We start from the raw sequence: 22,450 nt of genomic DNA, 5'->3' as shown, positions 1-22,450 counted from the left end.
TACTTTGGCTCAGAGCGTTGCTGAGAACCTAACTCTACCTGTCACTGCCGCTTGCTCACCTGCTGGAGGATGGAAGGGAGTGGAGGGAGGCGGGGGACTTCCTGAGCCTCCCGTCGCCAGGAGCCCGGTGGAAGGGGGCCCTTGGGGTCCAAGGAGAGGAGGCGGGGAGCCCAGTCCTGCTTTGGATTCACTCCGACCCCTTCTGGGTCCCAGAGCCACTTCCCGCCCGCCGCCGCCTGCCTGCCTCAGCCCACCTCCTCTTGAGCTGGCTTTCCGCTTATCTTAATTTATTGATGAAAACTTGTTTTATGGTCCAGAGCACAGACGGCAGCAGCTCCCTGCCAAAAGAAAGCATGCTCGCCAGTCGGGAAAGCAAGCTGCCTCCCGGAGATAGGTGGCTGGGGAATGGAGGGTGGGGCGGCAGAGTGAGGGACGCGCATCTGGCCTGACTGTGCGGCGGCCTGGATGGGTGGGGGGGCCCCCCCGGGGCTGGGGGCTGGGAGATGGGGGCGCGGGGCTGCCGCCTGGGCAGAACCCCTGGCTAACAGCCGCTCTGCCCCATCTTAGCAGTCAGGATGAATGAGGACTGAGGGCCATAAGTACTAATAACGACCCTCGTTTATAGCTTTGTAAAAGCACCACGCTGGGAAGTTTATTTTCGTGCATCTCATTCAGTCCCAACTACAACTCTATGTGGTAGGAACCATGAATTCCCCATTTAAAAAACAAGCCCTGGAAAGTCGTTTTCTGAGATTCCCGCCCCCCGGCTGGTACATGAGGGCTCCGCGAACTTGAACCAAGGCCAGAGCTGTCCGTAGCCCCGACCCAGACCTCACACTGGCCCTGTGCTCTTCTGCGTCGTGGCTGCCTGTCCGGCTGGTCTTGCTGGTCCAGCTGGGTGTCCTGCTCCTGGGTGGCTGTGGTCAGCATGGTGCCCGGCTCAGGGCAGGTACTGAGGCCCCTGCGGAGGGACTGGGCTGAGGGGTGTCCCTGTCGCTCCTTTCGAAAGACAGGAAATTCTCCAAGTCGCTTCTGGCGTTCCTCTGAAGCTCTGTTTCCTGGTGGGTCAGAAGTGGATGTCCCCATGAGGCTGCTGACCACGCCGGGCAGGGACGGGCCTTCGAAAGATGGGGCCGGGGCCCCCGCGAGCTGCAGCGGCCTCATCTGTAACGTGGGGTAGCGAGTCCAGGGGTCTGTGGGGAGCGTGTGGGGTGGCGCGTGTGAAAGCCCCCTCCAGGAAAACGTGGCGCGGGGTGGGGGCGGGGAATCGTTTGCACAAGCTCCTCTGGTTGTGGAAATAGAGGCACAATAAGAAGGTCCACCGAGCCCCAAAGTACTTTATTTTGTTCCTTCTTGCTTCTTTGTGCAGAGGTACAGCCAACAATTTTCGCAACTCTGGTGAAATCAGCAAAGTGGGCAGTGCAGGTTGGCTGGACGTCTGCCCCCAACACATGTGCCCCCTCCCTGCGGGGGGCACCCCTAACGATTGGTCCTGGCCTCTACCCGCCCGGCCGGCACGCAGGGCAGACCACCTTCCAGCTGTGCCTGCTCTCACTCGCCACCCTCTGCCGGGTTGTGTCCCGGGCCCCTGCGCTCCTCCCCGCCTCCCTTGACTCAGACTGGGCTACAGTGGAGAATGTTAATAAAATGAAGTTTGGGGTTTTTTTTGTTTGTGTGTTTGTTTGTCTGAGGCATAGAGAGGCTTCAGTCAAAGGGTTGGAGTCGCATCAGACTGGATTAAAATCCAGCTCAGGTGAGATACTTAACCTCTGAGCCTTGGTTTTCTCATTTGCAAAGTGGGGGGAAACAATAGGAACTACCTTGTCTGGTTTTTTAAAATTATTTAAAAAATTTTTATTGGAGTATAGTTGCTTTACAATGTTGTGTTAGTTTCTACTGTACAGCAAAGTGAATCAGTTACACGAGTATATATATGTAGATCCCCTCTTTTTTAGATTTCCTTCCCATTTAGGTCACCACAGAGCACTGAGTAGAGTTCCCTGTGCTATCCAGTAGGTTCTCATTAGTTATCTATTTTATACATAGTAGCAATAGTGTGTATATGTCAATCCCAATCTCCCAGTTTATCCCACCTTAGTATCCATAAGTTTGTTCTCTACATGTGTCTCTATTTCTGCTTTGCAAATAAGTTCATCTGTACCATTTTTCTAGATTCCACATATAAGCGATATTATACGATACTTGTCTTTCTCTTTCTGACTTACTTCACTCTGTATGACAGTCTCTGGGTCTACCCACGTCTCTGCAAATGGCACTATTTCATTCCTTTTTATGTCTGAGTAATATTCCATTGTATATATGTACCACATCTTCTTTATCCATTCATCTGTTGATGGACATTTAGCTTGCTTCTGTGTCCTGGCTCTTGTAAATAGTGCTGCAATGAACATTGGGGTGCATGTATCATTTGGAATTATGGTTTTCTCCGGGTATATGCCCAGGAGTGGGATAGCTGAGTCATATGGTAACTCTATTTTTAGTTTTTTAAGGAACCTCCATACTGTTCTCCATAGTGGCTGTACTGACTTACATTCCCACCAGCAGTGTAGGAGGGTTCCCTTTTCTCCACACCCTCTCCAGCTTTTACTGTTTGTAGATACCTTGTCTGGCTTTTGTGGAAAGGGGTTGATACAGTTCCTGGCGTGGGTTAGGGGTCAGTGGATGCTAGCTTCCTCATCCGTGTTCTTAGAATCATCGTTGTCATCGTCACCACCCTCGTCACCACCATCACTGTCACCATCCCTGCTTTCCCCACCCTCTCAGTCTACAGGTGGGTCCCAGGCACGCCGTACGCAGTGGCTGGGCTTCCCCTCTCCAAGCATGGACATGTCCAGGGACCCCTTTCTGATGTATTTGGGACGCCCTAGGTCTAAGCAGTGGGGCCTGGTGGGTCAGAACATGGTTTCCAGAGGCAGATTTCCTGGGTTCCTTCACCACCTAACCTCTCTGTGCCTTCACCCTTCCAGGTGTAGAACGGGGAGGACGAAAATGCCCTCCCCCTGTCCCCACCATTGGGTTGGGAGGATTAAGTGAGGCAGATGGGGCAAAGCACTCAGAACCACGGGCCCATGGTTGGTGTCCCTGGGAACACAGCTTCGGGGGGGTAGTGAAGACAGGGAAGGCGCCGGGTGGGTGAGGGCAAGGCGTGAAGCTCCTCCCCGAATGAGCTCTGTGACCTTGGGCGCGCTCGCCTGCCAGGCCGTGGCCCGGCTGCTTTCAGCGAGTGGCCTGAATGGCAGTGGGCACATCAAAGAGTAGAAGGTGGGCCAGGGTCTCCCGTTCTACCAGATGACAGAGTCGGCCCAGGGCCGGGGCGAGGAGGGGGTCTCAGGCTGATGCGTAAAGTTGGTGCAGAGGCCACCTCTGGCAGAGGAACCCGAACTTAGCCAGCCTGTGTCCCCCACAAAACATGTCAGAAATGTCAAATCCCCACCTGGGTGGACACGGCTCCCGGCTGGCAGTATAAATAATCCGGCTGTGGGCAGAGCATCCCTGGAGAGAGGACCAATCATGTTGGCCACGTCCGAGGCTTCTAGCAGAAGTGTGTGTGGGCGGCTGTCCTGGGGCCAGAGATGGAGCTGGGTGTCCACCACGATCCTTCCCGATATCTACACATGTAATCAGGGAGTGTTATTTGCTGAGCTCAAGCCAGGGGAGACCGTGCTCTTTACATTATTAAAGGGCCTCCGTTCTGTGGCAGGCCGAATGGAGGCAGCCCTGCCGAATGAGAGGCACCCCGAAGTGGACGTATTTTCATGGCGTGACTCTTCTTCCTCTCTAGGGGGGCTGGGGGCGCCTTTCCTCAAACAGGGAGAATGATCTCCACGCCCTCCCCATTCTGTAGGGTGAGTTATAGTCTCCCAGATCATTTGAGCTCTTTGCCAGAAAGATGTGATGTGAATTCAAGGTATCCCCTGCATTTTCCGAGGATTCTGAATAATAGCACAGTACCTTGTACGATATTTATATTCCGAGGAACACAAAGGGCTCGGCAGGCAGAATCCCATTCATCCTCTCCGTGTCCCCGAGTGCTGAGGAGGTGTTTTTTTCTCCCTCAGTCTTTCAGCGGAGAGACATCCCAGAAAGGCGGCTGGACCATTGCCGTCCCCTGGGGCTCCATGTCCAGAGATGCGGGCTGTGGACGGTTCTGCTTTCTCAGGGAAGCCCAGGTGGCCCCAGTTTCAACGTGAACCTTGAAGATAGGTTTCTGAAACCCATCCCTGACTCCCAAGGCAGCCCCAGCTTCATGTATTATTCTGTGCTTTGATGCTGTCAAGAGTACCTTTCTCCCCAGATACACAAAATAAAACAAACGCAGGAAGGGAAAAAATATGCCTGTGGTGGGAAAATCCTTTCTCCAGACTCCTCTGACGAGTATTCTGAGTCCTTGGCGCTTTTCCCTCCCAGCTTACCGTGACCTTGGGAGCTCAGGCAGTGCCTCTCGCTGTGGTCCAGGCTGGCTCCCCGTGGCTCCTTCCCGGCTCCAGAGCCGTGGCGCTTGGGGCGCAGGTGATGAGGGCTCCGTGCACACCCCTGCCCCAGCACAGAGCACCCATTCTTGCACTAGCACCTGCCCAAGAGTTGCTGGTCTTGGGTGGCCCGAGGCTCCAAGCTGTGTCCTGTTGAGTGCTGACAAGTTCTGGAGTTTGGGGTCACCTTCCCCCGACGCTCCCAGCGAAGGGCAGTCCTCCCACTGGCTCAGGGAACAGAAACCTCCAGTGGAGCCAGGACAGCCGACTGTCTCCTCCGTCTGAGAAGCTCTTCCCCGAGCCTGCCGCCTGCTGTTTTAGCCCATCTCCTCTCCTGTATAGAGCAGGGGTGGAAAACAGCTGTGTGCTCTCCCGAGGGGAGCAGAACCCCGCCGTCCGGGGGCTCCATCCTCGTGGAGCGAGCTTGGGCACCCTGGGTTACAATGTTCCCCTTGTGTCCCTTCTCCCCTGCACCCACCCCACCCCACCCCAGCTTGAACAGGAAGCACGTGCAGCTCTGCCAGTCTGGTGGGCCCGCCCTGGAAGGGCCGCCACTGTTAGCCTGGGTCAGTGTGGACAGAATGATGAGTGATCACGCCCCCTTTTCAAGGCTGGCAGGGGCTTTGTAGCACCCGTTCCTTCTTGGCATCCTGACCACACATCATTCTGTGGTCCATCTGGGCCTGTTACTTGGGCACCCTTGGGGGCTCTGAGCTGGTTTCCACCTCCTTTTCTTTCCATCTCCCCACCGAGTGAGCAGGCCTGTGGTCAGTCCGAGACTGAGGTGCCGTGGCTGGCACCTGAGAAGGTTGGTTTGGGCCCTGCTGTCAGATTTGAGGAGCCCAGATGGCCTGGGAACTGGGGTGCAGGTGCAGGTAGGGGAGGTGAGCCATGTTGCCCTGCAAGCCTTTCTCCCAGGCAGGAACGGTGTGGAAGTCCAGAGCTTTAAAGGGGCCGTGTTGGGCGAGCCCAAGGTAGACCCCTTCCCCAGTTCTACTCCTTGCCCTTTGCTCCCTGGGCATCAGCTGTCGTGGAGACTTGGCCTGCTGTTGGCACCCCTGCCCTGGCCTTTGAGGCCCAGGGACAGACACAGGGCTTGCCACCCTGCAGTCCCACAGATGCCTTGGTTGGTGTGAGCCCCTAGGCAGGGCAGATGCCCTCCATACTGAGGCCAGGCCAGGAAGCCCAAACAGGTGGGCAGTGCTTCAGCAAAGCCAGTCTCCTCCCTTGCCTCCACTGGGGTGAGAGGATACCAGCCCCTTTGTGCAGCCAGCTTGGGGCCAAGGCTGCGGTACGTGCATTTACCCCTACCCAGGACCCTAACCGACTGGAGGGAGGAAGGGCTGGCCTCAGGGTCTCAAGAGGGGTCTCCCCCCCTCTCAGCTCTTTCATCCCCAGCACTTTTAAGAGTCTTAGATAGCAAGAGGTATTGTAGCAGGAGCCCCTCTCAACCGATAGGGTATGCCAGTGAATTGGGGGGCGCGGTTCCCATGTTCCCAATGTCCCTGCAAAGTTCGCTGGAGAGAAGGGGGCTCGGGAAGCACGTAACTTAAGAGCTTTATTAACGTCAGAGACTCAACAGCTCCCAAATACAACATCCCCGAAGTTTGGCCGCATTTAAATGCTCTCCCCTAGAACCATCTTAGATAGAAAAATAACCTCATTCTGCAATAATCAAAATGTAACTGGGTTTTAGATATGCAAATGCTTTATGTCCTGTTTATTTGGAGGAAAATGAGGCTTAGAAATATGGGTGTGATCTCCCTGTCACCTCTGCAAGCTGGTGATATTGGAGGCTGTGAAGTTGTGAAGAAATTGGAGGCTTTGAGAGAGAAAGTGTGGGGTTAAAAATAGAATGGCCGAGGAATCACGCTGTTTGGTTTGAATCATGCGCAAGCTCAATGTGAACCACACCTGTGCTGTGGCTCCCAGCCAAGCCAGGGGCGGCACAGGCTGCATTACTAGAGGTATAGAGCTCGGCGTGCGGTGGGGGAGAGTGGTGTCTTGCACTCTGCGCTGGTCCCTCCGCAGCTGGAACCTAACTTTCGGTAGTGGAGGGTGACTCAGGGGTGAGAGCCCTAAAAGCCCTTTTATGGGCCAGGAGAAGGTTGGGAAAGGTTTTTGTTAGATACAGGGCTTCAAGAACCTCAAGTCCTGCCACACTTGATCTCGGTGGGCTTCCTGGGCAAAACTAGGACTGACGCACGTTAGCCCTGGGGAAGCGGATTCCTGAGTTAATAAGGAAGAATTCTTGACCAATTAGAGCTGTGCAAAAAAGGAACAGAGTGTGTTATTGGCTGGTGAGCACCGGGACCCCGGGGTGCTCAAGGGGAGGCTGGACCCCTGGGGCCAGGCACAGAGGAGCCCTCTCACCGGGGCCCACCCCGCTCCGTGCCCTGATCCTTCTGTCTCCCGGGTGGCTTTGGCAAAGGTGTCCCTGTGACTTTGTCCCTGCCGTGTGGAATTGGAAGCACTGTCCGTCATCCCCCATCTCCCTTTATGGCCGTGACATTGAATGAGCTGCAGCCCACCCCCCCCCGCCAAGAGGCAAGGGTGGCTGAAACATGATGTAGCCGCCCCCTCAGTCCTCGCGCTGACACCTTTCCCCCTTCTCCCCGTGATGAAGTTCCTCGCAGCCGGCTTCTCCCAGGGCCGGGCAGGATCGCTACCAGCCAGCGCATTGGCTGTGAAATTATAGTCGTTTCTGTTTGCTTTTTTATTCTCCACATCCACTAATTTATTAAATGCTGTTAAACGTTGCACTTGGCCCTGGCTCATAGAGAACACGGGGGCGTGCTGAGGCCAAGGGTTTGAGGGGCTCCTGCAAAGCAAAGAGAGCGTGGGGGGCAGGGGCGCTGCAGAGACACAGAGGCCGCGGGGATGAAAGTAGCCAGAGGGTGTGCTGAGCTCTGAGGGGATGGGGCAGGTAGAGAAGGCAACTTACACAGGCGAACAGGGGCTACGGGGGAGTTGGGGGGGAACTTGGCACGGGGGTGGTGAAGAGGGTGCAAAGGGGGCCTTCTTTTTCAGGTGGGTTTGTATGTCTGGGTATGGTCCCGTTCCCAACCCCTCCCATCCCTCCCTCCATCCATCCATCCCTCCCTCCCTCCATCCATCCATCACCCCTCCCTCCATCCCTCCATCCATCCTTCCCTCCATCCCTCCCTCCCTCCATCCCTCCCTCCCTCCATCCATCCATCATCCCTCCCTCCCTCCCTCCATCCCTCCATCCATCCTTCCCTCCATCCCTCCCTCCATCCATCCATGCATCCCTCCCTCCCTCCCTCCATCCATCCATTCATCCCTCCCTCCCTCCCTCCTTCCATCCATCCCTCCATCCATCCCTCCCTCCATCCCTCCCTCCCTCCATCCATCCATCATCCCTCCCTCCCTCCCTCCATCCCTCCATCCATCCTTCCCTCCATCCCTCCCTCCATCCATCCATGCATCCCTCCCTCCCTCCCTCCATCCATCCATTCATCCCTCCCTCCCTCCCTCCTTCCATCCATCCCTCCATCCATCCTTCCCTCCATCCCTCCCTCCATCCATCCGTGCATCCCTCCCTCCCTCCTTCCATCCATCCCTCCATCCATCCCTCCCTCCATCCATCCATCCATCCCTCCTTCCATCCATCCCTCCTTCCATCCATCCCTCCCTCCTTCCATCCATCCCTCCCTCCATCCCTCCCTCCTTCCCTCCACCCATCCCTCCATCCATCCATCCATGGAACAAATATTTCTGCAGTATCCAGGCATGTTCTGGGCCCCACGGTGGGAGAGAAAGGGCTGAGACGTGAACCTGGCCTGGGAGCACTGGTGTTTTTGTGGAGATGGGCAGCGCGTCTACACAGAGGGCTAGGCAGGGATGTCCAGCCCTGGCACAGGAGGTCACCCCAGGGAGGGCCTCCCTGCACGTTGGGGAGATGGTGGCAGCTGTGGGGGACACAGGCAGTGGCTGCCCTTTGGCTCTAAGCAAGTGAGGGAGGAAGCTCAGGGGGGAGGTTGACTCAGGGGAGGTTGTGGTTTCACTCCCGGAGAACTGGGATGCTGTGTGAAAAATACATAAGGACACACGGCAGAAACATGTATTAAAACCACAAATCAATGTGGTTGCAACTGAAGATGGGGAAAATGCCATGGGGGTGTTGGCTAATTACAGCAGACTTGATAAATGAGGCCATAGCCTGCGGGCCTCAGTCTGCCTGCTGTGCATCTGTTGGATGGGCCCAGGGTGATGAGGAAGATGCTGAGACTCTGAAGGGTCCTGCACCTTCTCCCTTCTGAAGAGAGAGCCTGGAGGAGGGAGACCCGTGGGCATTGCCAAGGGGAGGCGCTGTTCTAGGCCCTGGGGATTTAGTAACGGACAATACAGACCCAGGTCCTGGCCCCTGTAGAGAGCAGGGAACGGACAAATGCAAGGGTTTGCTCACATTTGGATGCGGGTTCATTTGGAGCCCGAGTGGAAAATACTTGGAAGTGCCCTTGGTTGGGGGAGGGGCAAGGGGCAGGGAGGCTCGGTGGTCAGGGTGGCCCCTGGGCCTGCCTCTGCTTAGAGAGGAGTGCCAGCCAGGCCCAGACCGCAGCAGGGTGGCGGGTGCCTTTGGGTTGGTCGGTTGGCTGGGTCCTGGTGCTTGAGTCACCCCGCCTCGCCCCGGAGTTTCTTCCTGCTGGGGGGCTTGAATCTAGCTGGTTGTCTCTGATACAACCCTCTGCTTTGGGAAGCCAATTTCTCCGAATGCCACCAGCTGAGCTCTCCAGCGCTGAGCTCTGGCTGTGCCCCTGCAGGCCCCGCCTCCTTCCTGTGCCGGGCACCCTCCGTGGGGGGCGGCTCCCCCGTTCCTCCCATCCGTCCCTCGCCGTCCCTGCCCCTGCTGTGGCTTCAGAGATGGCTTCCTGTCCTCTTGCCCTCCCACCCAGCAAAGCCTTTGTGCTGCCATTGCCACCCCCTGGGCATCAGCCTCCTAGCTGCCCCTCTCCGGCCCTCACCAGCCCTGTCCTCCTCCCGTGTGTGTCCCTCTCAGAGCTAGGATGCACCCCACCCTGGAGGGACACACCAGTTCTTTCTCGGGTGTCTGTCTTCTCAGGGAGTCGGTAGCTGGGGGGTGGACACCTGGCTTGGGCAGGGGGCTAGGGCAGGGGTTCTCAATCTCTCTCGGCATTTGGGGCCAGATGGCTCTTTGTTGTGTGAGGGCTGCCCTGTGCCCTGTAGGACACTTAGCAGCGTCCCTGGCCTCTAACCACTCAGGTGCCAGTAGCACCCTCGCCCCAAGTTGTGACAACAAAAAAGACTCGACATTGCCGGATGTCCCCTGGGAGTAAAGTTGCTCTGGTGGGACCACCGGACTGGGGTGAGAACAGCATGTCTCAGGCTTGGCTGAGCCGGGAAATTCTCTAGTCCAGATGCCACATTTTAAAGGGCATTGGGCCTCAGAGAGGTAAAGAATCTTAGGGTCACACAGGGGAGCAGCATAATGAAGGAAGCATTTTAGGGAAAGGATTCAGGCAGGTCTATGCAGGCTGGGCTGAAACACGGAGGCCAGAGGCAGGCAGGGGCGCATGGCTGGGACCTGGGCTTGGGGCTGAGGCGGTGGCCTGGCGCCTCTCACCCGTCGGGGGCTCAGCGGGGGTGTCGCCGGGGCTCTGCATCAAATGCTGGGAAGCCAGGTCCCGGGCTGGGCCTGGCAGTGTGATGTCCTAGTCTGTGAACTTAGGGTCTGGGGGCTCTGCTGGTTTTGGGTCAGAGACGGGAGCAGAGGGTCCCTCCATCTCAGCAGGAGGCCGAGGATATGGGGTGAGCAGGGCCTCTTGTTGCCTGCAGGGCCTCGTTCATTCAGCGGTGGCCTTTTGGGGGCGGGGACGGGTGTGTGGCTTTGAGAGGAAGGTGCGGGGCTTGGGTCCAGGCTGCTGCTGGAGGCTGCCCTGCTGTCCGCAGCAGCCCTCACCTGAGACTTACCCGGGGCAAGGTGACCTCAGACAGGAAGTGAGGGGGAAGCAGATGTGGCGGTCGGGGAGCAGCTCCGCGGGCTCTGGGGAGCTGGCACAGCAGGTCAGAGGTTGGGGAGTGTGCAGTCACAGAGGTGACTGGCTCCTGGAGGTTCTGAGCTGTTGAGATTTCCCACATGGGGGCCCCTGTCCACGAGGGATACGGGGAGGGGAGGCACAAGGGGACCCTCCCGGGCCCACTCCCGGTGGGAACCGGCTGCTGGGAGGGAGCTGGACAGTTGTCCCTTGGTATCCGTGGATGCTGAGGTCCCTTATATAAAGTGGTGCGAGTACCCTGAGGACTTTCCCGGGCCTGGAGATGGTCCCGAGGGGCCCGGTGTCTCCAGCGCAGGGTGGGAGGACGTCCTGCGGCTCCAGGGTCCCAAGGCCAGGCTTCTTACCTGTAGCGAGCGACCTGGCCTGTAGCAAGTGACCTGGCAGCAGCGGGGTCTCCTCTTATTAATTCCAAGGTCTGGCTTTTAGAGCCATAAATCTTCAGCATGGAGAGCATGAATTTCCATGGTGTGATTAATGAAAGAACAATTGAGCCGGCAGCACAGAAAGTGACCGGATTGAGGAGAGTCAGTGACAGGTTGGCTAAGTCTCTGAGCCCTCCTGCAAACCCAGAGCTCTGACCCGGCCTGGGGCGCCACCTGGTGGTTGCGGGTGTGGGTGGCACCCAGTCCCTGGCTGAGCTGGGTGGATGCCCCGTTGGGTGGGGGGCCGCTCTGGGGCTGGTGTGCCCACACCGCGGACTCGGCCCCGTTCCAGCGGGGCTGCCGCAGGGCACGGGGCGAGGGCGGCTGTCCACAGCGTGGGGCCCCAGCAGCTGCTCCGCTCGGCCGGCTCCCTGTCTGCAGCCCTGGGAGCTGTCTCCAGTTTAGTGACGCGCAGGAGTAGCCCCGCTTCTTTCGGCATGCCCCGTCTGGACCACATTTCCGTCTCCTCATTTATCGAAATCCTACTCATGCGTCGAAGCCGAGCAAGCCCTTCCAAATACATCTCGAATTGGACCGTCTCTCGGCACTCCTGCACAGCCTCCCGCTGGAGGTCCCTCCAGCCCCGCCTGGTCCCCTGGTCACGGCAGTGGCCTCCTGATGGCTCGCCCGCCGCACTTTGCCCTCCGATGCCCTATTCTCCACACAGCAGCCAGAGTGACCTACTGAAATCACAGATCACGTCCCTGTCCTGCTCCCGGGCTTCCCATCCCATCAAGAACACCACCATTTTCTTTCCCGATGCCTGCGAGGTCCCACCCGCCGGTCCCCCACCACTGTCACCCTGTCACCTCCGGCCCCCGGCAGGCCAGGCTCCCCCCACCCAGGGCTTTGCACTGCTGTTTCCTCTAGAACATTCTTCCCCCGCTTATTTGCGTGCTTATTTACTTCCCCTCTTGTGGGTTCCTCCTCAAGTGCCACCTTCCCGAGGGGCCTTCCCTGCCCCCTGCCCCCGCATTCCTTCTCATCCTGACTGTTTTTCTTCACGGCACCTGGAGTTCTGTCTCGTGCTTGCCTGTGTGTCCCCTCTTCCCCAGGGCGGGTCTCTGCCGGCGCCGTTGCCGCCGTCGCCCCGTGCTCAGAGCAGGGCCCGGCTTTAACGAGCAGGCGCTCCATTCCGGTTTGTGGAGCAGATGAGAGAGGAAGTCGTCTCCTTGGGCAGCCTCTGCTGGTGCCTGGTCTTCCCGCTCTCCACCTGCTCTTGGCCGCCTGGCCCTCACTGCCACGTGTCCGCTCCCCGGAGCGGGGGCAGCTCGAGAGCAGAGACGGGCTTGCATCCTGGGGGGCGCAGCACGGCGCCCGGCTCGGGACCTGTCTCCCAGAGGCCGGCGCCTGGCCCTGGTCACCCTCTTCACGGGCCTTCTTTCTTTTCAAGTCTCACAACGGTCCAGAAGTGGGGTGGTAGTGTCTCATTCCCCACCTGCCCTGTCCACGTGCCTGAGGGGCTGCCCTCTCCACCTGGCACCTGAACTCTGTGCCACTTACTTGGCCCCCGTGCATACGGCCTGGGGTGGATGCTGCCCTTCCCTGGCTCCCGTTTGGTCTGAGCGGAGGCCCTGGGAAGGCAGGTCCCTAACGCGGCGGCTGTGGCTCCTCTGTGCTGTAGGTACTCGGTAAATACCTGTCGACCGATTGACTAGCTCCTCAGACCCCAGAGACATCCTTGAGCCCCTGGAGGGAGCGGGGGGAGAGTCAGCTTACGGAGTGTAAAGCAAGGCTGCTGTGGAGAGCTGCAGCCCAGGGGATGGGAAACTGCAGCCCCGGGCATCGCAGCCCCGGGGGTGCCGTGGAGCGGAGTGGGTTCCAGCCGGGGGCGGCGGCTGCTCCCTGGGATGGATGGTGAGGCCACGGGGGACCCATGCCCTGCACGTCGGCCAGCCCCTCAGCCAGGCCAGGGAGCCCCTTCCTATTTCCATCTGCGTGAAATTTGTTCTTCCAGCTCCTGAGGACCGTGGGCAAGTGGCCCTTCCAGTCAGGGCAGCGGGACCCAGTCACCGCAGGGTCTGGCTCTGAGAAACTGGCTCAGTGGTTCCCTCCCAAACCCCTCACTTGCTTCCATGACCACGTGGCCCCTCCCCGCCTCCTTCCTGAGCGCCAGGCCCTCCTCTGCTGAGTGGGACCCCCATGGCCATGCACGTGCAGCTAGGACCTTCCGTACTTGTTACATGCTTTCCCTGTGCCTTGTTTAATTTGTCCTCATTGACGTGACCCTCCAAGCTTCGAGAAGCTGGTGCCATCCCGTTTGACGCGGAGAGGCTGGGGGCTTTGTGCAGGTCACACCACCCAGCTGTACCCTGTCCGTGTCTCATGGTTGGGGCTGGGGGCAGTGGGGGCAGTGGAGGGAAACGCAGTCCTTTGAGTCCTGTGGAGACGGATACCAGAGCAGTGCCGGGCTAACAGGCTTCCCTTTCTCTCCAGCTCTGTGGCTGTGGACTGCTTGGAGTGGGCATTTGGCTCTCCGTGTCCCAAGGCAATTTTGCCACCTTCTCCCCCAGCTTCCCATCGCTGTCTGCAGCCAACCTCGTCATCGCCATAGGCACCATCGTCATGGTGACGGGCTTCCTCGGCTGCCTGGGGGCCATCAAGGAGAACAGGTGCCTCCTCCTGAGTGTAAGTTGGACCGCCCCCCCCAGCCCTCTGAACGCTGGATCGCCCTGCATTTGAGCCACTGAGCCCACTGGGTGCCCAGCCTGAGCCCGGAGAAGTAGCTCCTAGAATGGTCTTTGCCTGACCCCACCCCTCTTCCTCATGATTGGCTACCCCTGCCCTAGGTGCCCCTCCCACTCCTTGACTGGTGTCTGCCTTATGTCCCTCCCCTCCCCATCTGGGAGTCCTCCGGAGCCGTGGCCTCTCCCGTACCTGGGAAATCCGGTCTAGGTGTTACCTGTCCCCTGACGTCCCGTTTGCACCCCGTCCCCGGCCATGACCACTACCGCGTGCCCACGCCTGGACCTTCTCTTTGCAGTTTTTCATCGTCCTGTTGGTCATCCTCCTGGCGGAGCTGATATTAATTACCCTCTTCTTTGTCTACATGGACAAGGTGAGCCTTCCAGGAAGGGAGGGGGTGTATGGAATTTCATTTGCCCTGGGGGTGGGTCTGGGAAGCCGGAGGAAAAGCAGTGACAGTTCGTACTTGTGAGGAGAGGAGAGCTAAGAAGGGCCCAGAGGAGAGGTTTTGGTGGGGGGCTTATTACCCTGTATAGTCTTAGGAAGTGGAGTCCTCTAATGACCCAGGGATGCCACGGACGGCCTCTGGCACAGAGAGCTCTCCATCACTGGGAGTATTCAAACACAGTTGTGGGGAAGGGATGCAGAGCTCACTAGGTGTCTGGGCTGGGTGATAGGAGGGTAACCTACTGGTAGCACAGGGGAGCCTTCCAGGTGACAGTGCGTCGGGCTCACAGTGGAGGCAGCTCTGCTTCCACGTCCAGAGACCTTTGGGGACAGACAGCTGCTCCCAGGCTGCACTGGGGGTTCAGGAGGGTGGAGCGGGGACCCCTGGCAACCCCGCCAGGCTGGACAGTTCCCTGCAAAGTTGGGGAACTTCTTCTGGGACCACCAGGAACGATTGGCCAAGCGCAGGCTTCGGCCTCGGTGGGCCTCGCTGGGTGTGTTGTACCCGGAACCGTGTTACCATCTTCTCCTTGGTCCTGAAGGAGGCGCCCGGGCCTCGCTGAGAGGGAGAGGCACTCTTAGCAGTTGTAACAGTAGTTCCTTTGCATCTCTGAAAAGGAGGCACGAATAATGCTGAGAGATCCCTGCGGGCCAGCCTTGTTTTCAGTTCTTTATAGGAGTCCTTTCCTTTAACTCTCACAACAATCCCAGAGGTAGATGTTATTTTCCAACTTCACAGACAAAGCAGAGGTGGACCCACGCTCGGGATGGCTGATCTGTACCGTGCGGTTCCCAGGGTGTGTCCCGACAGGGGCAGCGTTGGGGGGTGTCGTGGCCTGGGGGCAGGGTGGCCTGTGCAGGGCTGGTCCTGGGACCAGGGCAGCTGAGGGGCTTGGGCTGTCCCCGCCTCCGTGTCACAGCTCTGGCCCGAAGAGCTCGGCTCTCCAGGGTCACCGCCCCGCCCCCAGCGGGCCTCCCCAGCCCGGGAGAGCTGTGGCCAGCTGTCCTGGCCGACCTGGGAGAGCTGGGGAGCGGGGCGGCCTCCTGCTCTCCCCCGACCTGAGTCTGCCCTCACCTGCCAGGTGAACGAGAACGCCAGGAAGGACCTGAAGGAAGGCCTGCTGCTGTACAACTCGGAGAACAACGTGGGGCTTAAGAACGCCTGGAACATCATCCAGGCCGAGGTGCGAGGTCGTGCTGGGCAGGGGGGCTGGGCCTGGGCCTTAGACTCTGGGACCCGGCTGGGCACCCCGGCTCTCTGGGTCAGACACCGTGCGGCAGCCGCAGAGGGGTGGGGGGGTCGGGGAGGACGGCAAGCAGGGCCTGGACGTGGCCTGCAGCTGCGGGGCCCAAGGAGCTGGGAAGGACGGATGATCGAGAGGGCACCTCGTCCAAGCCCTTCCTTTCTGAAGCTTTGGCACGAACGACAACTTATTTTAGCAACAGGGTTGCCTCCCTTGTCATGAATCGGGAGGCTCTGTTCTAAGAGGAAACGAGTCAGCACAGCCCCAGCGGGCTGGGTGCTACAGCCAGCTCGGGACGATCCACAAAGCCAAGAGCCAGGGGGCTGGTGGGCGAGCGGAGGGCTGAGCGCCCTGCCCAGCGCCCAGCGCCCAGCGCCCAGCGCCCAGCGCCCAGCGCCCAGCTCAGAGGGCAGGCGGCATTGCCTTCTCCCCATCCAGCCTCCAGGAAGGAGCGATCACTTTCTCCTCTGGGCCCGGCTGAGGCCCAAAGAAGGGACGAGAAGGCTGAACTCCAGGCGGCAGCTCCCGTGGGGGCTGGGTGGCAGGGGAAGCCCAAGGGGGACACCGGGTGTGGCCCGTCTGACGCTGTGCCCCTCCCCCTGCAGATGCGGTGCTGTGGTGTCACCGACTACACAGACTGGTACCCCGTGCTCGGGGAGAACACGGTTCCCGACCGCTGCTGCATGGAGAACTCCCAGGGCTGTGGGCGCAACAGCAGCGCCCCCGTGTGGAGGACGGTGAGGCTGCACCCCACCCCACCCCAGGGGTCCGTGCGGTGGACAGCCTGGGGACGGTGGCCCGGGCCACCAAGGAGGTGGCTTAATGTGGGACGGGCGGGGACGCACAGGCCTGAAGCCAGAAGGCAGGTGGGAAGTGGGGGATCTGGGCCCACATCTGGGGGCGTCGGAGGTCGGGGGGAATGGGGTCTGGGGCTGTGCGGCGGGGCCTTGTAGGCGGAACCCCTGGGGGAGATGCTCGAAGGCAAGAGGACCGGGGCTGGGGGCAGGGGCAGAGGCGCAGCGAGGTAGGGGCCGGGCGAGGGGCCCACGGTCACGCCAGCGCCTGAAGCTGTGGTCCTCGCTCCCCAGGGCTGCTACGAGAAGGTGAAGACGTGGTTTGATGACAATAAGCACGTGCTTGGCACGGTGGGGATGTGCGTCCTGACCATGCAGGTAAGGGGGCCGCCCAGCCTCACGCAGCCCAGCCCGAAAGCCTGAGGGAGACACGACCGATGGGCGGCCCCGCCCCTTCCCGCCCGGCCTGCTCCCCCGGGGCCTGTGCGAGCCTGCAGGGCGCTGCTGTGTCATTGTCACATCCCTCTGAGCCTTGGGCCTGTGCTGGCATCGCAGGAAGCCCCCATGGGGTTGCTTGTGACATGCCTGTCCCCACAGCACGGGGACCTTTACGCTGTGACTGAACTGAACGGCGGTGAGTCCTCAGGCATCAGTCGTGAGCAAGGCCTACAGGCGGCCTCCGCGGGGTCTGTCCCATCCCGTGGGACACGTGTGACCTGGCAAGTGGCTTAGCTGCTGTGCCTTCGTTTACACATCCGTGTAGTGGGCGTGATCGTGGGCCACTTCTTAGCGTTACATGAGTTTAATACCCGAAACGTCGCACAGGGGAGGTGCTCGGGAAGGGCTCGCTGCCCTTAGCCAGTGTTTCACGGGCGGCCGTGCTGTGCAAGGCCCAGCGTGGGTGACGGAGGGGGACTCGGAGGGGCCCCCGGCTCCCTCCTTGAAGAGAAGGCTGACATGGTGAGAGCAGGAGCCCCCGGCCTTTCTCGGGGAGCATTATGGGCTCCCTCCTTGCCCACTTGTGTGTAACTCCTACCCCTGGTGACCACCTGACCCTGACTGGTCCGTCCACGGGAAGATGAGCATCCTGCACGAAGTCCCCTTTCTTCCCTAGACCCCGCGGGCCTGGCCACGTCTGATTATCTGCGAGCCTCCGAGCTTAGCGGACAAGCCACTGTCCCTGCTCAGGGCTCTGACGGAAGACGGGCTCGCGGGAGCAAGGGTCTCTCCGGTGCCGAGAGTGGGGCTCGGCTCAGGGCTGCCTGCAGCCAGGCCTGGACCAGGACGCCGGGGCCAGGCTGGGCCCCTCGGTCTCCAAGGTCACGGGCAGACCTTGAGTGTGAGTGCCGCGGGAAGTACGGTGTCTCTGGCCGTGCGATCCGCGGCGAGTGCCGGTGCCTGGGAGGCCGCAGGCTGGCTTCCTGCAGGGGCTGGAGCTGAGGGGACCCAGATGAGTGGTAACGTCCTCCCAACGCAGCAGCGGTCAGACGCCACGCCGTGTACCCCAGGACCCCGCGGAAGTGAGGCGGGGGGCTGTCAGTGTCCTGCCGCTCCCCCCCACGCCCCCAGCTCCTCGTCGGCTGCCACTTAGGGTCAGGTCCTGTCCTCACCGCAGCGCTCTGAAACAGCAGGTTTCCGGGCCTCGGAGCTCGGTGACGTCCCGCACGGACAGTCCGAGCGGTCAAGGTCCCCACGTGCGGCCTCTTTTCTGCGTCGTCCTCACTCCGCCAGCATCTGCATCCTTCAGGGGGCTGCCTCGCGCGCTCTGGGTGCCCGTGGCCCCCATCTGAGGCCCCTTCCCCGTGTCTTTCAGATTCTGGGCATGGCCTTCTCCATGACCCTCTTCCAGCACATCCACCGGACTGGGAAAAAATACGATGCCTGAGCGGGCTGGCCGAACGCCCCGGCCCCGCGGACACTGCGCCAGGGGAGAGGCCTTCAGCTTGTGTCGCCTGCCCGCACCCTCCAGACTGCTGACCCCTGCGCCTGCCGCCCCGGCCCGCCTTCCCCGCCACCCGCTGCAGCCTTCTCGGCGGGCGGAGGCCAGGGAGGAGAAGGCGCAGAGACCTCGAGGTACCGGGGCGCCCGGATTCCTGTGCATTTGCCAAAGAAGACAGGGTGGGCGGGGGGTGTGCTCTGGGATCCCCCCGGCACCGGTGCGCTTCTGCCCTGTCCTTCCTCCGCTGACACTTTGTCCCCGCGTGGCGTGGGGCGGGAGGCGCAGGGCTCCCTCCCGGTGGAGAGACTGCCCGGCGGAGGCCCCGGTGCCCCTGGCCACCTGGAGAGCGGGTGCACGGACAGGGCCGGGCCCCTGGAAACATCTCGCCCAGGCTTTTTATACCTTACAGTGTAGCTTTTCTATTTTATTTTACTCTGATTACGATTATTCAGGAATACTATCTCTTGGATAAGTTTAGGGTTAGCTTTCTGATTTATAACTTTTTACTGCGTTGATTTCTGTAACGGTTTGATTTTCTTTCCGAGGGTGGGGACAGGCGGGGACAGGGCGTGTCCGCCCGGTTTCTGTCAGGACAGACCACTGTGCACACTCAGGAGGCCCTCGCCAGGATGCACTGAGGGAGGGGGAGCAGGGAGCCTGGGAGAGGCAGGGGAGAGGGAGGCACAGGAGGCCGCACGGGGGCGAGGCCTGCAGGGTGCAGCGTTTGCCGGGGCCCAGGCCGCGTGAGAGGCCAGGGCCGGGGGTCCTCTGGGGGCGCGGGTGCTTTGCTGGGAACGAGGCCGAGCGGTCGTGGGTCCTTACGCGTCCCTGCTGAGCAGCTCTTTTTCCCTTCTTCCTCCCTCCTGCCCGCTATGGGCCCGGGAGGCTCCCTTCCACCCCTGCGGGCATTCCCGCGACAGGTTCTGCAAACCCGTGATTTCACAGACATTCCTGCTAGAAACTCGTGGACAAATACCTCTCTAGTTCAAATGCTGCTCACTCTCTCACATTGCTTCTGGAAGGGGAAGCGGTCCTCCCGTGGAGCTGCTCAGACAGCAGCAGAGGACCCACGACCACCAGAGGGAGGGCGGAGCCGTGATCGGTCCAGCCAGAGTCACTCGGCTGCTGACTCCCTGCTGGGAGGGAGGGAGGGATGTCCACCCGGGTCCCAGGACCCTCATCTCCTTCCTTGGGGTTCATGGATGCTGGGGTGACTGGTGATCACGTCCTCTGTGACCCCAAGGAAGAGTACCGAAGACCCAAGAGAGGTCAGACGGGATCCTGTTACAGTAGCCCCAGGACAAAGCAGCCTGAGTCAGGGCCTGGAGATGGACAGTTGGGGGGCATCCGCCTGCAGCGAGGTGCCCCCACTAGGGTTCATGCTGGTCTAAGCAAGTTGTGCAGTTAAAAAAATAAGTCAAGAATCCATGGGGCTGAGCTTGGAAAGGTTCCCCACCAGCTGGTACTTCCCCAGGTGGGCTTCACCTGGGCGCTGCCTTTGTTCTGCACTGTTTGGATGGGTGCCCTGACCTCCCGGGGGGGCCCTGTCTCCTCCCCAGCCTCCACCTGTCTGTTCCAAGGGCTGAGACCAGGCCACCCAGCCAGCAACCCCCTTCTCCCCTTAAGTACAAGACGGTTGGGACCAGGAGTACAGAACTTTTGGTGTGTTCGGGAGTCGAGCTTTCGGGTGCGGGGGAGCGGAGAGTAGGGTGGTCTCCGCGAGTTGGGCAGAGTAGAGAACACCTCCTGAGACGGGAGTGGGGATGCTCATGGGAAAGCCTGTGGGCAGGGCCGTGGGTGGAGGCCACAGGGGACCGGCCCTCCCCACCCTCTGGCCCTGCCTTCCTGGGAAGGAGCTTCAGCCACCTCCCGGGAGCCCAGGTCTGCAGAGCCCAGAGCGGATGCACCATTCCACTGCGAGGGACCCTCCACAAACAAGCATTCGAGTGGCGCAGTGGGACTGCTGCATAATGGGTTTGTCTTGGGGGGGTTGTTTATGCCTATCAATGCAATGTAAAATTTTTGTTAAGATCAACAGCAAAAGCCTAGCACCTTGGGGGTGTATGGCCTCACTGGCATCTTATGTTTCTGGAGCTTAAGGGGCGTCCTCCGGCCCTGGGGCCCTTGCCCCCGGCTCCCTCCTCCCGCCAGCCCCTGCCCCGTCCGTCTGTCCACAGAACCTTGTCCACAGCCCCCAAAACTGCCTTCTCGCCTGACCCTGTGCTTGGCTGTTCCGTCATTTGGCGAGTCCACACCGGGCGGCGGGCTCCGCGCACGGCGGCGGGGGGGCTCCTCCCAGCCCCTCGCCCATCGTGCAGAGCGGTCCCCACCCCGCACAGAAGGCGTGCCGTGTGATGTCCGTGATGGGGCCCAGCACCTTCTCAGTTTCTCCCGACCCTGCTCGCGTGGGCAGCACTACCTGAGTGAAACCCCTCCCTGGCGACTCCCCTGCCAAGGTCACAGTTAGCTCAGTGGGGTCTGATGCAGGTAGTATACAGAGTTGACTCCCAAGGCCAAGGTCCTGCAGACGTCAGGGGAGTGCCTGTCTCCACTCGGCCTCTCTCTGCAGCCGTCTCGCAAGGGAGGTGAGCCAGCAGGGCTGAGCACGGCCCTTGGGGACCCCAGCAGGTGCCGACCCCTGTTCCCCTGCTGGAGGCCCTCTCCTCTCTCCCCTCCAGCGTGGGCCTGCGTCGTGGCCTCTCACGCTGGAAAGGTTGCTGACCCACCCCAGACCCTCATGCAGGTGTTCTGGTTTGACTTGGACCAGATGGCCGTCCCTCCTTGCTTTGGTGGCCAAAGAGTGGTCCAGGTGGATGGAAAGGATGTCCCCGCCTCTCCGGCCCCTGCCCACCACTGGTGGAGGTGCTAACAGCAGGGACCCAGCCAGGACAGAGCGGGAGCCGGGTACCTGAGGTCCACCCTGCCCCTCGGCCCTTCAGGGCCGGCCTCTTGTGTTCCTGTTCTCCCATCCCCCCTCCGCCGCCATGAGGCCAAGTCCAGGGCGTGTCCTTGCCTCGCCACGCTGACCGGGCCCCTCGAGGGCCAGGCCTGGGGCTTGTGCCCACATCCTGCCCGCTGGGGCAGCGTGGCCGAGCGGGGGGCACGCGTGCTGGTTTCAGTGCACTTTTCTGCTTGCAATGCCGTATCTGTGTGCTTCCTTCATCCTGGTCCTGGCTTACGGAACGCCATGTTTTTAGCATGTTTTTAAATAAAAACTGATAACGTGTCAAAAGCACAAGCAGCCTGTCTCTTTGTGGTGTTTGTGTCCACTGAGCCACGACTGTGACTTTTTCACGAGGTGGTTGGTGTGAGGGACCAGCCTGCCTTGTCCACGCACAGCGCATGGCGAGGACCTCTCCTCCCCTCCTCGGGCCCAGGCTACAGATCTGCTGGGCGGGGAGGGGTCTCTGGGGTTGGGGGCCTGTCCCGGCGGCCTGAGCTGGCTGCACGAGAGGCCAGCTCCCACCTTGGTGTCTGCCACCTGCCACAGATGGCCAGTCCTGGGGTCCTGTAAGTGTGGGAGGGAGGGGCCGGGAACAAGTTATCAGAGGCCCCCAGCGGGGCTGGGCAGGGGTTGCAACTTGTGAGCCGGTGGGTGAGTTTGAACTTTAAGCTAAGAGCAGTGGGTGCCCGCTGAGAGGTTTGAAGCCCGTAGGACCGGCTCAGCTCTGCCCTTGAGCGCCATCCCTCTGGCTACAGCATGAGAACGAAGGGAGTTACCAGCGGGATGGGGGAAACATGACAGGGACCCACGGGAGGACCGACAAGCCTTGGTGATGGACCAGATTTGCTGGGGGGGAGAAGGAGCCTTCCTGTCACATCCCCCCAGCGTGAGCCCCTCCCCCCACAGGAGAGGACTTCTGGAACCAGACAGAGGCCGCGTGGGTCTCGCGGGCTGCGAGCTTGCGTGCCGGGGGTGGATGGGCAGAGCTGCAGGCTGTAACTAAATCTCTCCTTTTGTTGGTGTTGGGTCACAGCTCGTGAAATGCCTTTGTGTGCACTATAGATCCCTCCTGACCACAACTGTTTTATCGGCTGTCGGTCGCGCCTGAGCTTTCACCCTTAGAGAGGTACCACGCCTGGGTGGAAAGAGCACTGGTTCGGGAGGACCGGGCTCGGCTCCCACTCTGCACGTGGTTGGTGTCCGTGCGAGCACTGTGTTCTCACTGAACTTGTCTTGGTTTCATCATCTGCAAAATGCGGACAATACGTATTTTACAGATTTGCTGCGAGGACTAAATAAAATCATGTATGTAAAGACATCCAGGGCTTCCCTGGTGGCACAGTGGTTAAGAATCTGCCTGCCAATACAGGGGACACGGGTTCGAGCCCTGGTCCGAGAAGATCCCACATGCCGCGGAGCAACTAAGCCCGTGCGCCACAACTACTGA

The 22,450-nt window shown here is 60.3% G+C and overlaps 1 protein-coding gene across 2 annotated transcripts in view; it reads left to right on the top strand.

Moving 5' to 3' along the window:
* TSPAN9 (tetraspanin 9) overlaps window positions 1-20,259 on the top strand; it is a 181,807-nt gene extending 161,548 nt beyond the window's left edge. For both annotated transcript variants that reach the window (XM_061205915.1, XM_061205914.1), the window contains 6 exons: window positions 13,387-13,578; window positions 13,934-14,008; window positions 15,165-15,266; window positions 15,932-16,063; window positions 16,415-16,498; window positions 17,934-20,259. In XM_061205915.1, coding sequence (XP_061061898.1) covers window positions 13,387-13,578; window positions 13,934-14,008; window positions 15,165-15,266; window positions 15,932-16,063; window positions 16,415-16,498; window positions 17,934-18,005 — 657 coding nt within the window. In that variant the 3' untranslated portion in view covers window positions 18,006-20,259. The remainder of the gene's footprint in view (window positions 1-13,386; window positions 13,579-13,933; window positions 14,009-15,164; window positions 15,267-15,931; window positions 16,064-16,414; window positions 16,499-17,933) is intronic.
* The last annotated feature ends 2,191 nt before the right edge of the window (window positions 20,260-22,450 follow it).

Source organism: Eubalaena glacialis, chromosome 11 (assembly GCF_028564815.1).
Source record: "Eubalaena glacialis isolate mEubGla1 chromosome 11, mEubGla1.1.hap2.+ XY, whole genome shotgun sequence".
Classification (NCBI taxonomy): Eukaryota; Metazoa; Chordata; class Mammalia; order Artiodactyla; family Balaenidae; genus Eubalaena; species Eubalaena glacialis.
This window is presented reverse-complemented; position numbering and strand designations above follow the sequence as displayed.